Raw genomic sequence first — 18,394 nt, 5'->3', positions numbered from 1 at the left:
GGCTGTCTCTAGGAGTGGGTCCAGTTACTGAAATAAGCAACATGCACTTCTGAGAAGACAATCGTGTATTTACACTGTAACTCAAACTAGGAAATATTTCCCATTTATAACTCTGATTTACGTAACGGGGCACAATGGCAGCTGTTAAGTAAATTAAACTATTTTCTCAAGATCTGTAATTATGGTTTCAGGATAATAAAAACACACTAGAAAAAAAAGTCTGAAATAAAGCAATTTGCAACAAATTCTGTGCTTGTTAAGTCTACTGAAGATACAATGGCCTGACAAGGACAGACACTGCAGCTGTTTTACTGTCTTTAAACAAACACAGCTCTGCCTAACTCTTGCAATATGCACAGTGCCTAAAACAAGTCATGATATGCAACCCTGACATTATTACTTTACTGTAACAACCTGAGTTAGGATGGAGAGCAGCAGATCACCCTATTAAGTCTAACCCACCTTGATTGGCTAATTTTGAGCCAAAACATAAACATAATTCTACCAGACCCAGAAAAGGTGAGGTGCATCTTCATGGTTCACATCTGGTTGATGATTTATTAATTTGTATTAAAAATACATGCCTATATGACATTAAAAAAAGGAAGAGTTAACTGGAAGGCAAAGTCATGCTGTACACAAAGACAAACAGTTAATTCCCTGCAGCCAAAGCACTGGGGGAAAAAAAATGCATTTCACAGAGCTGCTCCATATTTTGTGTCACACTCAACAACTTTCACTCAGGTTGTTTAGGACTGTGCTTAAAACCAGCTCTTCTTTCTTTAAAAGCAAAACATAAGTTTTAGATTAGAGCGACAAGACACACAAAGGTTCTAAATTTAAATTAAGTTTTTCTAGGGGTAGGGTTTTTTTTTCTACCCTGAATGACAGCACTCATGATAAAAACCAGAATACAGTAGTCCACAGACAAAGTTTAACCCATCTCCATCATTTACTACCGTTCCTTGCAAATGCAGTCACCAAAAGCACATTTGCAAGTGGTATTTCAGAGATGAGGATTTGTTATACTTCACTTACAGAATGAGTTGTATGGAAGATGAAGAGGGTTTTATTCCAGCTTTATGTTAGGAAATGTTATTCCACACTGTTACACAACACAGCCCCATGTGCAGCCTCAGCACTGAGCAACAGGTCACGCATGACAACTTTAATCTTCACTCACCAGCTCTTACCCTATTTTTTAACAAGAATGCTACTTTGGCAGCCTGCATTTCTCAAAATCAGCATCTTATCAAAGAGTAGCATTACCATTATTTACACAGTGTTCTTCATTTGGAAGACATCCTAGATAACATTTACTCCATGCTGTTGCCTTACTTGAAAGTTTCATGGGCTCCTATTCTTAAGAAATTAATCCCATGGGCACTGGAAACCTATATTTATATTTAATTATAGGCAGTCTTTGTACCACTGTATTGAGAAGGCAGAGCTGGACAAACCTGGCTTCCCCTTGGTGCATGAAGTCAAAGGTCTGTCTGCTCCTAAAGTATCTAGAAAAATAAGCAAATAAAGTACCTAGTGACAACACTGGTCACCAGCATGAAAACTGCCTGTAAGACAAGCCCTTGCACAATCTAATAAGCAATAGAATTTTAAAAATGTGATTTGGTTGTGGACAGAAATCATCTAAATATCCATCTTTATTGGCCACCTTGGTTCTCTTCAGAACTTTACAGCTGCGCTTCACCTCTCCTAGCAGTGCCAAAAATTTACAAAGCATTAAAAAAGAAAAAGAAAAAAAGTTTATCATCTGAGAATGACAGCTTCTGTGAATCCCCAGTCTGCTTTGTAAAAGAGGTCTGGCAGCAGATAGTCAGAATTTGTGAGTTATTCATCACTCATCTCATACACACTCATGTCCTAGGGATTTCTCTCCTACCCAGCCACCCCCCACACTAACAGCTGGCTCCTTCCAGGTTTTATGCAGTGCTTAAAAAAGCTGAATTGAGAGCAATTTAAGAACAGGTAAAGCTGAAGGGAGTCCAGCTGCCTCTGCCCAGGGCTCAGCAAACCCAGCACAGCAGGGAGAGCAGAAGCTGCTCCTTCTGTTGCGCTGCTCTCAGACTTGCACGAGCCGCTGAATTATAAAAGGCAACATCTGCCTTCCCTGCCAACCAGAAAAATATAACAAACTCAGCACATACTGAAGACATAAAGCCTGCATTTCTCCTATCACAGTGCTATATATGTTTCTCCAAGTTGAAATTTGTGTTTGTAATACTCCTTGTCTTCACCTGTCACCAAACAGTATCCAGGCAATGTGTTGCCAGCACCCAAAAGCATCAAGACTTCCTGCTCTGATAATGATGCCTTTTATAAAAGAAACTAAAAAGAAAAAAGGGAGATAAGAGACCTACTTAAATGACTGTTAATCCAAATAAGGATGGTCATCCTAGGAGATCCTGTGGTACATGTGCCAACTGAACTAACCCAGCTGGCAGCAGGTCTACCTGAGACCTGGAATGGTTCCTGACTCCAGCTTAGCTGGCACTGATGTACCAGGCTGTACCCAGAGAGTGACTGAGGAGTGTAAATGTATCTTATTCAGGAAACTGCCTTTGTAGGCTGTAATCTATGTGAGAAACCGTAGCATAATCCTGGAGGCAGTAACTGCAACCAAATGCCCTGCTGAAAAGGGAATGTTATTTCTCTGAATCACAAATGCAAAGAATGGTTTGGGTTGGAAGAGACCTTTAAAGGTCATCGGGTTCCAACCCCCCTGCCATGGGCAGGGACACTTTCCACTGTCCCAGGCTGCTCCAAGTCCCGTCCAACCTTGAACATTTCCAGGGATAGGCCAGCCACAGATTCTGTGGGCAACCTGTGCCAGGACCTCCCCACCCTCACAGCAAAAAATTTCTTCTTAACATCTAATCTAAACCTGACTCTTTTCAGCTGTAAACCATTGCCCCCCATCCTGTATAAAAAGTCCACCTCCCTCCCTTTTATAAGGCCCCTTTAAGGTACTGGAAGGCCACAATGAGGTCTCCCTGGAGCCTTCTCCAGGCTGAATAATCCCAGCTCTCCCAGCACAGCAGAGGTGCTCCAGCCCTCTGACCACTTCTTGTTGCAGTGACACACTGAGGCACATCCTTTAGAACAACCAGGATTCCCATTTACATTCTTTTACCATAACTGCTAACAAATAGGCATGTGAATTAAACTAGTACAAGACCACAAAAATTGAATGACTCTTCACAATATTTTGACAGAAGATGATGTGCAAAGGGACTTCAGACTCAATTTTATGTCTACAAATGAGCAACAGGTTCAGGAGAGACTGTTCTGATCCTTTTCCATGACCTACCACAACACACAGGCCACAGAACAGCTAAGCATGCTTACTTTCTAGATACACATCAGTTCTTTCTTGTTAAACCATGGGCTCAGAGCTGTGGAACCACTAATTTGTGAGAAACTTCTCCCTCCAGAGAAGAACTAACTGGAAACAGCCCTGGGGCTGATGTAAGCATTAAGTACATGGGGAGTCTCTGTCCTTAGGTGGCTTGCCCAAGCCCATTAATTTTTTGTGTGTGTCCCCCATTTATATAAGCAATGTTTGCATGAAAGGGGAAAGCAGGTCAGCCTAGTCAGCTTGCCACCATCTGCTTTTATTCAGAGTTGCTCAAGATCAGTGCCAGTGGGATCAGTGCCCATTAAAGGGGTTTATTGTGTGTGTTTATTTTTTGCTCTTTACAATGAAGGCAACAGCAATTACTGTAAGTTTGTAAAAGTGCATACAAATCATAATCCTCAATACAAAGCTGCTTCAGTCAGATCCCAGTGAGTTTACAAATCCTAGACAGGCTGTGAGAAAGGCTGTCCTGGCACAACAATTTCCATAGACTGGGGAGGAGTGTGGTAGTGTCCAGGAGATCAGAGACTTGTATTTAATATTTGTTATCAAGACCATCCCCTGTTTGCAGCCCACAGCAACTCCAGCTGATTCACCACCACATGAGAGTCTTAGACAAAAGAAAAAGCCTCACATTGGAGCTTGACCCCCAGACAGGCTGACAATAGATGGATTTATACAACTAAAACTGGAACTGGTGAGAGATCAAAGGTAGGCTGCCAAAGTGGAAATAGCAATTTAGAGCTCTCAGCTAGTACATTCCAGCTCCTAAGAGTGGATATGCAGCAGCAAGAGGCACCCTTCCTTTAAGGAGAATTCTGCCTAGGATATGACTGGCCACTAGAGACACAAGCTACCAGACACCCTGAAATGAAACAAAATATCAAAAACCCCCAAACAATTAAACAATTGTAAAAATCCCCCACCCTAACTGGCAAAAAGGGGAAAGAAAAGGGAAAATACAGAGAATCGCAGTAGTAGAACTGCAAGGCTTTGGTTCCAGGTAGTCACAAGTGTTTAAAAAATAAATGCAATTATGAATTAATTTTGAAAAAATAAATTCTAATTAATTTGGATATAAAATTATTTATATTTTTAAGATATACTTCAGAACAGAAGATCCTCTGAACCTTCTGGTGTCTGGGTGATGTGATGTAGGCACCTCAGTAGGCACCTGGACTAGGCACCACATGATATTTTGAGGTAAAAAGGGCATAAAGTGATAGGAAAAGTGGGCAATGGCCTTAAGACAAAGGAAGGTAGATTTAAGTTAGATATTAGGATGAAACTCTTTATTATATGGGTGGGGAGGCCCAGGCACAGGGTGCCCACAGAAGCTGTGGATGCCCCATCCCTGGCAGTGTTCCAGGCCAGGCTGGACAGGGCTTGGAGCAACCCGGGATAGTGGAAGGTGTCCCTGCCCATGGCAGGGGGTTGGAAAGAGATGATCTTTAAGGTCCCTTCCAACCCAGACCTGTCTGTGATTCCATGATTCTACGAAAAAGGACAAAATCCAAATGTACACTTGGTGCTTTGTGCAGCAGTGCCACAGGTTTTCAGCTTATCAGGATGAAAAAGGCACTGGTCCCTCAATATTTTCACATTACAGACCCCATGCATGACTGAAATACCAGGCTTAATGTTGGCATTGCCCCAAAGTTTAACTTATGATCTACAAAACACACTTAGAGGGATGCCAGAGATCACTGGATTAGATCACCTGCAATCCTTTAAAATCCAGGGTTGAAGAGGGAATGAGATGAGATTTTGGAATATTTACTTTGAGCCCCAGAAAATCTGAATAAGGACAAGCAAAGAGTCTAAATATTTGACAGTCTCCATAGGAAATAATACTTTCAGTAGTGATCACATCACTTTGAAAAAGTTTTTCTTTCCCTTTCTGCAGAAAAAACCCATCTGGTGCTGGAATTTCACTGAAAATCCCTGCTGCTGTGTTCAGACCAGGGGAGGGGATTGGTACAGGAACACACCCTGAAATTCAGCAAATTAAGTGTATTTAAACACGAAGATCTTCTCAAAAAGGAGGCTTTCTTCTTTTTACTGTATGAAAAGTGCAAAACAGTTCCCTCCAGAGATCACACATACACACATCCAGTTGTGAATTCTCCTCAGGACTGGATGAGGGAGATGTGAGAGTACAAAAAAGCTGTGCAGATTTCGTGGTGGGTGTAAAGCACCATCAGCACAGGCACCAAGGGAAGGCTAAAAAGGGAAGTTTTCTGCCTTTGCACATGGCAAAAGCTTCAGCACAAGGTCACAGCAATGTCACTGCAGCAGAGAGAGCTGTATCCCTCTGTGACACTTAAGGCGAGCTGCAGGAGAAGAACTGACTCTCAGCCTCTTAGAAGTTGAAGGAAATTGCCAAGTGATCTGTAGGAAAAGGACTGGGAAATACGTCGTGTGGAACTGGCCTCCAGAGGAGAATCCCTTCTCCCTGAGCACAGCACTCAGCAGGAAACTCTCAGACTGCAGAGCAATATGACACTGCTTGGTACTGTTCTCTTCAAGTATAAACTGTGTTGTCTTGTTTTTGTAATTTCTCCATCTGACTACCTGGATTTCAATTCATCTAGATCCCTCAAAAAATCAAATTACATTCTAGGAGTCTGAAAAGCAAACCAGAGTTGTGCTTCACCCGCTTGCAGTTCCTATTCTTCACACCTTTACGACAAATAAGCGAGGGGAAGAAATGACAGCTCTATGAGACCAGAGGATCATTTCCCAGGAAGTGATCTTTTGGGAATGGGTACAAAGGTGTGCACGGTCCCATGAAACCCACAGCAGTTCCTGGTGTTTGGTTCCTCATGACTCAAGCCTGAAGCAGCAGCAGAACACACCCACAGCAGGACATCACCATCCACAGTGATAAATTCACACAAGACTTTGCCTTAAGCTATGAAAAGTCCAACTTCTCATTTAACATTTTGTCTGAAAAATAACTGAAGTAACTCAGTGGGAAAAGAAGCAGCCACAGATATAAATGACACTTGTTAATAGAGAAATAATATTTACAAAAGCCAAGAAACTGAAAGCTCCTGTTCCAAAGGTAAAACAGCTAAATATCAACTTACAGGAATTCAAACCAGAAGCTCTTAAGTGTGGCTACTGAGGATTTTATGTGGGATATTATGCAAAATGCACACGTATTACTCACATGCATGTTTTCCACTGCATGGGCTATCATGTAACTGCTTGGACATGTGCAGAATAAACAAAACCTCCTTGAGAACTGGCATTCTAAACCACTTGGAGCACCTGAAAGCTAATGACTAGTGTAGAAAAGACAGAGCTTCTGTGGGAAATGCAGCTTTGCATTTCCTGACTTGCCCAAATGTAAAATACATTAACTGAGTGATGTCAGTGAGCTACCTGATAGCACAGTGAGGTAACTGGATAGGAAAACCAGAGGAAAAATAGACCAGAAACATCCCTGGAAAGAGTTCAAGACCAGGCTGGATGGGGCTTGGAGCAACCTGGTCTAGTTGAAGGTGTTGCTGCCCGTGGCAGGGGGTGGAACTAAATGACATTTGAGGTCCCTTCCAACCTAAACCATTCTGTGAGTCTGTGACAAGAATTCTGAAGAAGCACTGAAAAAAACTTACATAAAACACCTGCCTGAAAAATGCCTTAATTACAGCTAAGTGATTTCATTACTCCAATTTCCAAGATCTTCTCTCAGAAATGAGGCAAATTCAAGGAGCAATACAGGCTGCACAAACTGTTTCTGCCTCTCAGGTTGTGGTGGTTCACTCTACAGTGTGGAAGAAGAGCTCTGGTTTGCTTCACTAGCTGCTATTTCCAGGGTGGTATGGAGAGTCTTTAGAAAAAGCCTTCAGAGAAATTCAGGCCAAAAAAAGAAACAGCAGGATATTAAGGGAAAAGTAAACTTCCAGTAGAATAGTCATGGAGTTTGACCAAAACAGTTCTAGTTCTAAGAAAAAAAGAAAGACCTTTAGCCTTATCCTAATCTTCTTCCTTCCTTGAAGCATCTGTTATAGATTTTCCTCACGTCACAATAGTTTTAAGAAAAAATAACCCAAAACCTAACTCAGAGCAACTCCTGGCTGAAGAAGAAAGACAAAGAAGTATTCAGTTATAGCCATATTTTCAGTATTACAGCTTTCAATACAGCCTAATGTCAATGTTAACAAAGAAGCAGCCCATTTTCAATACTGAACAAGGACTATGGAATTTTTGTTTTTATACAGATTGTTTTAAGGGCTTCTTGTCTTCTTATTCATTTATTGCACAGATCATCTCCTCCCACAAGCAGTTGTGCAATCTCTCTGTGGCAGCAAAGCCAATTGCTTAGTGTCCCAATATTCCTTTCCCACATATTTACACTGCCTGAATATAATTCACTAGCTGGAGATAAAAAGGAATTACTATCATCAAATCATTCTCTCCAGGTCCCACTTTGAGAGTCTATGCTGTAGGAAGATAATTAAGTGAAGATACATCTACCTCTGAGCTGCTCATATTAAAGTTTAAAAATGCTCTGCACTCAAGCATTGCCACCTGTTCTTTCATTTTAATTTTGAAAATTCTGAATCCCTTTAATGTAAGCCTGAAAATGTTTAAATTCTGGAAATATGAGCATTCACCAACCACAACAATTACTATCATATTAAATTCATGAAGATATATGAAAGAACGGTACAAAGATTAAAGGGTATTATAAAGCCAAAAATATATATGCATGTATATTATGTACTACAACTATACATTTTCAAACCACTGTCTCCACTGTGTCTAGAGAAGGCACACATTTCAATTAATAATACACCCAGGCTTGATTTTCAGTTGTAACTTTCAGGAGACTTTACCCTTTCAGGCATGATATTGTAGCAGTCCTGAACTTCCAACTTTCATTAGAAGCCATCAATCAACTTTCTTTCAGTAAAAACACATGTTCACTGCAGACCACAGAAATTTTTAAACAACAAAAGAAAGCTCTAATGTATATATATGTTTATGGCCATTGAAAGATGAATCAAATCCTGTCATGTACTTATCAATTAAATAAAAATGGCTTTTTTACATCTGACTCGAAGTCCAAAACAATTTTTCTTTTCTCCCAACACTGTGAATTCACACTTCATCTAGGGCTTTGAATTTCCTAAACTCTTAATACCAATCCAACCACTTACCCTTTAAACTCTGAAAAACTACCTAAATGCTCCAAAATACTTCTCCATTTCCAGGCAAGCATTCCTTGTCCCTTGCTATCCCAGCAAAGGCAACCATCTGACATAAAGCTTTTATAAACAAGGTGCTTTGAACTCACAGTAACAGATGTGCTTAATTTTAAAATGTTGTATTTACTTAAACCCACTTATACTTATCATGTTGCAAGCTTTCCTTTTTCTTATTAATTTTTACCCTCAACTTTTGGCCTGATTAAGGTCTCTGTGGTGAAGCTTAGAGAGAGAAGACATCCTGGTTAAAACTGACAGACAGTTGTTTCCATTTGCAAATCCTTGAGATTTTTATTGGCTTATTAAATATGTATACTTTGAATGAGATTTCAATTATCCTGGTATATAAATCATACTTTTTTTTTGTTTCTCTCAAAGAAAACTGGCTACTGCCATCTCCTGGTCACACGTTTTCAGCTGACAGACACAGCTGGACCATGCCCAAATTCCCTGGGTTACAGTAGAGATAAATGCAGAGGTAAAAATAGGTAAACAGAGACCTGCACTAAGTTATGCCACTTCAGCTCTGGAAACTTTTCCACTAATTATCCACTATAATTTTTACATTATTCATAACTTTCTTCATATGCAAACCATGGTTTTGAAATTAGGTTCCAAGTCCCACGACCAATAACATTGGCCTGGGGCTTTTCTTACCACTTTTAAATATTTGAAGCAAAATAATTCCCTCAGAATTCGATGAGATGTTCTTAAAAAATTAAATGGAAGAAGTTCAAAGAATTATTTTTAAAAGGGCTTGAAGGAAGAATTTCTCTGTGCTAGGGTGGAGCAATTATAATTGCATATACTGTTGACAGGCAGGTTTTTAGATTCTTGTTCTTAGAATGTTAAGATTAAAACTGCTCCACATCTCACTGTAGCACCTCCACAAACTTATCTGCTAAAACAACTACCCATGGCAGTCATGTGCACAGTTCATGCTATTCCAACACTGACTTGAACTACAATAAACAGAAGATATTTTCTCCCTCTCTTTCATCATCCTGAACACCTTTACACACACTGTTAAGAAACCTCCAAAAATAGCACAGATAATACTTAGTGTCCTTCACAACAGAAAATCAGTATCTGTTACACACCAGTTTGAAGCCCATCCCAAACCAGATCATTTTAACATTGAAAATATCTTTTTTTCTCCACATTTGCATAATCTTAACTTCATATTATCTTTCAGTTCTCCTGTAGCACTCCTGTGTTTTCTCAAGCATACAAGCCACTCCCTTTATCACAACATTATGAACATCTCATTTGCTGAGCAGCACTCTATAAAGCAATTAAGATTCAGTTGACTACAGAAAATGCACATTGTAATGCTCTTGGCAAATACAAATTTAAATAAATACTTAATTGCCAAGATTCTGATGACTTACATACAGATTCATTCAGAGAATCATAGAATGGTTTGGGTTGGAAGGGACCTTAAAGATCATCCAGTTCCAACCCCTGCCATGGACAGGGACACCTTCTCCTATCCCAGGTTGCTCCAAGCCCTGTACAACCTGGCCTTGAACAATTCCAGGGATGGGGAGCCACAGCTTCTGTGGGCAACCTGGGCCTCAGCACCCTCACAGGGAAGAATTCCTTCCCAGTATCCCATCTAACCCTGCCCTCTGTCAGTGTGAAGCCATTGCCCATTGTCCTGCCATTCCATGCCCTTGTTCAAAGTCCCTCTCCAGCTCTCTTGGAGCCCATTTAGGCACTTGAAGGGGCTCTAAGGTCTCCCTGGAGCTGTCTCTTCTTCAGGCTGAATTTCCAATCCTTTCAGTGTACTCCAACAATATTGTAACTATGTACACATACAGCCAGAACTTTGTACACATGTATACACTATGTACATATAAATGTCTGGAAATGCTGTAGTAATGAAAACCAAATTTTAAAAAATCAGCACTATTATGTCAGTATTCAACAATACTTAGAAGTGATGTGCTTAACTGAGGGAACTCTGCATATTGACATTGATTTACCTTCTTGTTGCATCTCTTCAGATTTCCTTCTCACAAAGATAACTCGGGGTCTCACAGTCTCAACGTGTGCAGCTCCTTGGCTTTCCTCCTACATATCATACATTAAAATCACATTACAAATCTCACTTTTGATGAAAAAGCACAGCAAGATTACATTCAGCTTCAAGAAACATCCAAAGAAGTTTTTAAAGATTCATTGAATGTGCACTTGTTCTCTTTACATTTGACTTCAAGAGAATTCAGCTCTGAATTAACCTATTACAGCTATTCCCTCTAGACAAACATCCTGGGAGCAGTAGGCATGGATGGAAAAGTCCCATTTAGACCTGAAGACACAGGAGACTTTCAGTTTTTACTCAAAGCATGTACTGGAAAGAACATAAAATTTCTCTGGCTTTCTTCAATACCCAGAATGTTTCCCTAGGTACTACGCTCCTGACTAACAAGAGAAAGATGAAAGAGAAAAGAAATATAAAAATTTCAGCACACAGGTTGGAAAACGCAGGCTAAGTCTAAAATTTATTTCCTTGGCCATGTTTTTAGAACTGGTTGCTCCAAGCATCATCCAGCCTGGTCTTGGACACTTCCAGGGATGGGGCAGCCACAGCAGCTCTGGGCAACCTGTGCCAGGGCCTCCCCACCCTCACAGGGAAGAATTCCTTCCTAATCTCTAATCTAACCCTGCCCTCTGTCAGTTTAAAACCACTGCCATTATGTGCCTGTCTAGAAGACTTAAGCTTTCTCTTAAGACAGACAAATTTAAAGCAGACAAGATGAGAAAGAGTTGAGATTATTTTCTGAGAGCATGAAGGTCTCATGGAAACGTGACTGAAGGACACCAACATTACACTAAGTGTCAGCAGAATAACAGTTCTCATGGGTCTATTTGAAGTGTGGTTTTGGGGTTTTTTTTTGTTTTATATTGGACTTAAAATAGAGAAAATCAAAACTCAGTTTAAACTGAACGGAGCTGCAAATAGAAGTTGAGAGATAACACAGATTCATAACCTACAATTATGCATTCCTGAAGGTTAGAAAGCTAAAATGAAAGCTAATGAGAATACCAAAGTGACAATCCCACTTGAAAAATGTGGATTGTATAAAAACATCCATACTTATAAAAGAATATTATGAAAATATTTTGCAACCAAGTGATTTTCTAAGATTTTAACAATGCATTTGGGACTTCAAATGATTTAGATTTACCATCTCTGGAATGTGTAGCCACGCAAATATGACTTCAATGTTCCTGTCCCTCCCATGATCAAAATTATTTATTTAGAATAGGAAGAGCCCAGCTTCCTCCTAGTCATTCTCTTGCTTCTTAGAGCCAAGACCATGGGGGCAAAATGGCCACAAATAACAGTCAATTCCTGTATTGTTGCACAAGAATGGACAGGAGGGGTCAAAGTAAAGACACATTTAGTCTGGCTTTCTGTCTAACAGTGGCTAAAAGCATATATAAATCTCAAAGAAAAAAAATCTAATGCCAGAAATGGAGGAGCAGCCAAGGAATTTGGGTAGATAAGAGAATTCCTGTATGACTTAAGCCATTTGTTTTGGACTGAGTGACCACACAGACTTCACTCTTCATGACTAAAAGGCATTTGTTTGTGTCCTGTGTGAAAACTCCGTGCTCTTTCTGCTGGTGAAAACCCGACCTACACACCAGTGCCAGGAGGGAAACAAGCCTGGCAGCTCCACATCACTGCCACAACCTCCGTGACACGAGGATCCTGTTCACACAGGCTGCAGAAACCACCCAGGCCTTGCCATCACCTCCCAAGCCCAAGGCCCAGCAGGACACCATCTGAAATCCTGCATTTTCTCAGGTCTCTCAGCAAACTTTGCTCCTAAATAGATTTGTCTTCTGGCTTTGTCTGTGGGTGATACAGTTTCATTTCAATGAAGGCAAACACTGTCCAGAGATGAAGAACAAGATGTGAGTCAGTGACTAACTTGTGAGGAAATCCTTCAAGAAGTTTGAAGTGATTATTGCCTTAATGAATGAATCACCCTGAAAGCCTGAGTACCTCTTGCTCTCTTTCTGTTACCAGAAAATCTGTTTCCTGCAGGCAGGTGACAAGGCAGATCCAAGGGCAGAGCTGCATACAGATGCCATCCTTAATTAAACCAGGGGAAAGGTTCATCCTTGTCACAAGGCAGACAAATGCTGTCACAACAAGCTTGCAAATCACCTGGTACAGGGATTATTTATTCATTTCAGAGAAGGATGTAGAGATCTAGTAGAGGATCTTATGGAATATGGCTTAACCACAGTAAACATCTCTCCTGGATGGGGCAATCACTTACAAGTATGATCACCTCATAGAAAAGATAAAAAGTTATCCTGTGAGAAAGTGATTTAGAGTCTTCCATCAGGAATAACCACACTCAGGAAAAACCAAACCCAACAAAACCACACAAAGTTCTGGGGTTTGGTTGCATGGTTTGAAGGGAAGGGCGAGTTCTACATGCCAGCAGGCAAAAAAAAAAAGCCACACTAAGGGTTCAGATGTGAGAAAAACTTTCTAAAGATAAGATAATGTATAACTACCTACAGATAAAGGGTAAGATAATTTATAACTATCTGTATATTTTTTGTGAAAGACACCCGTGTCACCCCCTCTGTCCCTATTACTTTTGGCTAGAATCCACTTTTGCCTGTGCACAGTCATTCAAAGGAAGTTTGTTCTGGTGAGCTCAAAGTGAAAGATGTGTAACATATAAAATCTTCTTTGAAGATGCAACACATCACTTCAGGTGGCAAATTTAAGAACTGCTCGGATACCAATGGCACAATACACATCAAAGCTCAAAAACATAAACCCAAAGACAGGTTAATACAAGATACAAGGTTATTTTTAATACAGAACAGGGAAGGACAGAATTTATCCATGAACACAGCAACCATGGTAAGTATATAATACTTTCAAACACACTGTGAAGCCTCACGTATTTGACAGCAGTCTGCCACCTCATTTTTAGCTTTTGCCACTTGTTATTTGAATTTATCTCTAGTTAGCAAATAAACCATCATTGCTAGGTAACAGCACATACTAATAAAGTAGCAAAAATTTACCTGTCTAGGTTTGAATCAGAGATCGACAGGATGTTCCCTCTACCTTTAAGTGTTCTGAGGTTCATCATCCTTACTGCCTTTCCAACCCTGCCCCTATTAGGACAAATGAAGCTCCTGAAATGCTGAGTCAGTAGGTTACAACTCTGAGGCCAAATCTCTGTTGGCACTTCCTCAATCATATATCCATGATGTATGTTATCCTGCATTTGAAAGACTGTGCCCCTAAAACATGGGAATGCCCCAATGAATTATGTATAGGACTGGATCCTGTGAGACCAGTGAAGCTGTGAGGAAGTGCAGGAAAGATAAAAAAGAAGGTCTGAGTTTTATAGACTGGATATTATCAGGATTTGTCACAGGAAACACAATCACCTTTATTGCACACATGTACCTTGACTCCAGCTCCTCAGCTGAATGTGTCACTTTAAATGCACCAATTCTGTCATGTCAGGCACGATAGTGAAACAGGAAAATTTGTTTTCCCAGGTTTCAGTTTGCTCTTTCTGACTAGGCACAAAAATCCTTCCAACTCACCTGGGACAGATCCTCTGGGAGTGGTCTCACTCTGCAGCCTGGCTGGGCTGCTGGCAGAGCAGGATCTGAACCTGGCTGTGACTCCAGTTCAGCCAAAAGCATCGGACTAGGACTTGTATCTGCATCTCCAAGAATTTCTGCTGGGAGAAAAAAATTCCTTCATGAGATGGAGCCATAATCTCCTGGTCAACTCATGTGGCAGAATGTGCAGCCTTTCAAACTTCCCACAGTGGGACATGCAGTGTTAAAGAGAATGATTTCCTCCTTACAGGGCTCATTGTATATCCCTTAAATTGCTCTTGTGGGGATAAAAATGAAATAAGGAATACATGTCTGTGGAAATTGAAAAAATAAATCAGCTTTATCATCTGTAGATTTCTAATGTGGCAGCATCTGAGAAAGCTTCAGAGCTGTACATTCATATGCTTAATGAGGTTTATCACACTTACTGGAAAGAAATTGGAAAAGCTTCTTCACTAAAATGTTTCACTCCTGTATGAACTAAAAGAAACCTGTATATAGTCTATTTTAAAGGGATAATTTGCTCTCTAATTCAACATTTATCATGGTTTTGCAGCCTGTAAGTGTGTAAAACATCTTTATGAAAAATTTACTGACAGCTCATGAACTAACTTTAGCCTTCTGCTATCATACAGAGCCAAAGAATGATTTTTAAGCCTAATTAACTATAATCATTGCTTAATTAACTGTAATTATTGTTCACTTTAAGACTGCATGTGCCACATTTCATTTGCATGTTGGTTTTCGTATCCCTGACTTTAAGCATTGGAAACAAGGATTTATAAATGACTGATCATCAAGATGCTGTTACGTACAAACACCTGCTGTGTCCTACAAATGGACATTGTGTTTCCATAATACAAATAAAAACTGGTCACAAAACTGAAAACAACCCACAGACACACAGTCCCCAAAATTCTTACAGATATCTCTGTGAGTGACTCATTCTGAAAGAGGAACTGAGTATCCACTGCAAGGTTTCATGTGCAGAGATGCACACCCTGAAATATGTGAACTCTGACACCCACTGGTGCAGCTACTATTTAGTATCAGCCCTAAAAATAATTATCAAATAAAATGTCGGACCTGCATTGTAGCTGTTGTAGCTACCAGGAAATAGCTGACTTGCACTAGAGGCTGAAGGACAGGCAATCTCACATTCCAGGGGAGAGAGAAAAAAGGTTTGGACGGAAAGTGGAAACAATCACAGATTATTCCTTCCACCCTCCTCCCTCCAAAACCAGATTGTTTCTATTCAGTGTTGACTTCACTAACAAAAGGATTTAGAAACAAGGATTTCTGTTCCTCCTTGATATAAAAACAACTCTTGTCTTGAAAGCAGATCCAAGCTTTTATACAATGTTGTTTCCTTAGCAATGCAATGATTTACTGTGCTGTGTTCAGAGGTGGGGAGGGAGGGAAGCTAAATTAAAAATCATCAGAATGCAACAGAGCTCAGTCTGGGATTATAAAGATCATGTAAAAGCACAGGGCATCCCCCTATGGTAGTTAGTCCAGGGCACTTGTCTCCTCTCAAAAACATGCTGCAATAAAAACAACATTTCAAGATTTAGAGAGATGAGCTTAAAAATCAGTAGAGAAACACACTGCTAGTGGATTATCATCACATGCAGGAGCTGGTGTGAAAAATGTTAAGATATTTACAGGACAGTCAAAGGGCATCCTGTATTAAATTAAATAAATTAAAAATTTGTTTTTAAAGATGCAAGGAAATGCAACCCTCTTATGCCAGACACAGCTATGGACCATCTGGGTAAGGAGGATGTAAGGACAGACAGACAGAGACAGGCTCTCCCATTAACAGGCGTCTTCCAACTCCATGGTCCTGAGCACCTTTAGAGACCAACAGAACCATGGAATCCCAGAATCCCAGAATGGTTTGAGTTGGAAGGGACCTTAAACCTCATCCTGTTCCACCCCCTGCCACAGCCGGGTTGCTCCAAGCCCTGTACAACCTGGCCTGGAACACTGCCAGGAATGGGGCAGCCACAGTCTGTGGGCAAGGGCCTCACCACCCTCACACGGAAGAATTTCTTCATCACAACTAATCTAAATCTCTCCTCTCTTAGTTAAAACCATTCCCCTTTGTCCTGCACTGTGATCTGCAGATGATCTGATCACTGATTTATTGCTACATCACAGTATCCTTAGTGCTGACTGTCCTCTACCAACACAGAATCAAACAAGCGACTTGGAGAAATCTCTTATCTCGGGGAGCCTCATGAACCAATCTCCAAACAATATCCAACGAATTACTTTAAAGCAAAAGTTTGACAATATATAAAGTACCAGAACATATTTTCAAGGCTGACACTGGTGTAGTTGTCCAAAATGTTAGGTCACAGCTGGTTTAAAAGTTCAAATGTTAATCACTTCAAAACCAAGCAAATATTCTTATTTCTCCAAGATTGTTTTTGCCACGTGTTAATAAACACATTCAATTTCAATCCACTTCCTACTGGTCAAGGGTTAATAATGTGAGATAAGCTTCTCTTGTCAAATTCATAAATGTGAAAATTAAAAGGACAGAAAACCAGCTGTTTGATTACTTTAATTTACACAACTTTTGATGAATCAGTGCAACCACGTTTGTGTTGCAACAGCTTAGCAATTATTTCAGTTTAGTTTAAACATATTTAAAACTACAGTCAAAATAAAGAGCAGTTACATTAAACGAGTATAGAAGGATATTTTCAGATAACAACAGAGGAACTGGGATAAAAAATAAGGGAGAGGAAGAATGGACCACTGGTTTCAGCACTACTTTCAGCTGAGAAGAAGCAGATTTCCCTGCTTTACCACAGCAACTTATCCCTGCTTTGTACAAGATGTGTGTGGCTCAGCTATCCATCTGGAAAAAAATTATTTCCATATCATTAGAGGAATATATGAAGCTAAAATATATTGCCATTTATGAGCCACTACAGTATCACCACGATGGAGTGATAAAAGCAAAGAGGAGTGCTGTGCAAGGGGACAGAGAGAAGTAGCTTGAACTGCTGGTGTTAACACCTGTCCAGTGGAAACTGCCTCCATCTGTTTCTCAGAACTGAATTTGACTTAAAAGAATAAAACACACACTTTACAAGGGAACTTTTGTATAGGCAAGTGGGTATTTGCCATGATTTTTATTCCAATTGTAGAAAATTGCTAAGAAGAGTGAAGACAAGGTTTGAATTAAATCCAGCTCTCAGAACAGGAACACTAATAATTTCATTGTAGGAATTGCCTGTAAATTTGGGATTTTGAACATATGGTCTGCAATTATTTCAGATTTTGTTATGGAAAATCCTCAAAATCCACATAAATGTCACAGAGAAGAAATAAGAATCTAATTGTACCTCCAATTTGGGCAACCTGCCCTGGAGATACAGAACGGAGCCTGTGGTGTGGTCTGTTCCCAGAGCTCTGAGCAGCTGGATGGTCCATAAAAATGGAAGGTCCCATCAGGATTCTCTCTTGCACTCTGGTCAGCCTTGGTCTCTGACCTTCACTGAACTCCCCAACACTGCCATCAGAATCCTGCAGAGAACACCAAAATCACAGCACATATAAAAACCCAGTGTAAATCTTCCAAACCCAGGCATTGTTTCCTAATTACATTAACCCTGAAAGGATTTATAAACTTAAGTTTATTCTAGTCACAATGGATAAAACAAACAAGCCCTGGAGGTATCATCTGGGTTTGAAATTAAGATCTTCATCTATCAGTACTGGACAGAAAAGAAACACTTGGAGCCAAACATCATTTATTTTGTTAGTGGTATCTCAACGTAATCAGAACCTAAGTTATATTTTTAGCACATGAAGCCTTTGATGTTATAGATTTGGCCATTGTTGACTGCCTGACCTTGAAACATTGGCAGCATCTAAAAGCTATTGACTCTGCACTGCATGTCAGATAAAAGCTTCAATTTTCAAGTAGGTTTGGCAGGCACTAAAAATAGGAATGGTTCCCTGGATCCTGACTTTCAAAGCTGCAGGTTAAACCCAGCTTGCTTCCACGTAGGAAAACAGGTGGAATACACACACAGTATCACTCTAAGGCAAAACAAGGAACATCCAGGAGAGTATTGATTCTCCTCTAAAGGAGAAGGGACACCTGCACACACCTTGCCAGAACCTGGAGGGAGTTTCATGAGTGCCTTGTGTG

General features: G+C 40.2%; 1 protein-coding gene across 3 annotated transcripts in view; it reads right to left on the bottom strand.

The window, feature by feature from the left end:
* KIAA0586 (KIAA0586 ortholog) overlaps positions 1 to 18,394 on the bottom strand; it is a 68,225-nt gene that overhangs the window by 14,993 nt on the left and 34,838 nt on the right. For 2 of the 3 annotated variants that reach the window (XM_010396462.3, XM_019281258.3), the window contains exons 28-30: positions 17,583 to 17,763; positions 14,200 to 14,339; positions 10,584 to 10,671 (exon numbers count right to left, since the gene is read on the bottom strand). In XM_010396462.3, coding sequence (XP_010394764.3) covers positions 10,584 to 10,671; positions 14,200 to 14,339; positions 17,583 to 17,763 — 409 coding nt within the window. The remainder of the gene's footprint in view (positions 1 to 10,583; positions 10,672 to 14,199; positions 14,340 to 17,582; positions 17,764 to 18,394) is intronic. The other variant, XM_010396471.3, reaches the window with a different exon arrangement.

The sequence above is a fragment of the Corvus cornix genome, chromosome 5 (assembly GCF_000738735.6).
Source record: "Corvus cornix cornix isolate S_Up_H32 chromosome 5, ASM73873v5, whole genome shotgun sequence".
NCBI lineage: Eukaryota > Metazoa > Chordata > Aves > Passeriformes > Corvidae > Corvus > Corvus cornix.
The sequence above is the reverse complement of the archived record's forward strand: the minus strand, read 5'-3'. Positions and strand labels throughout refer to the sequence as shown.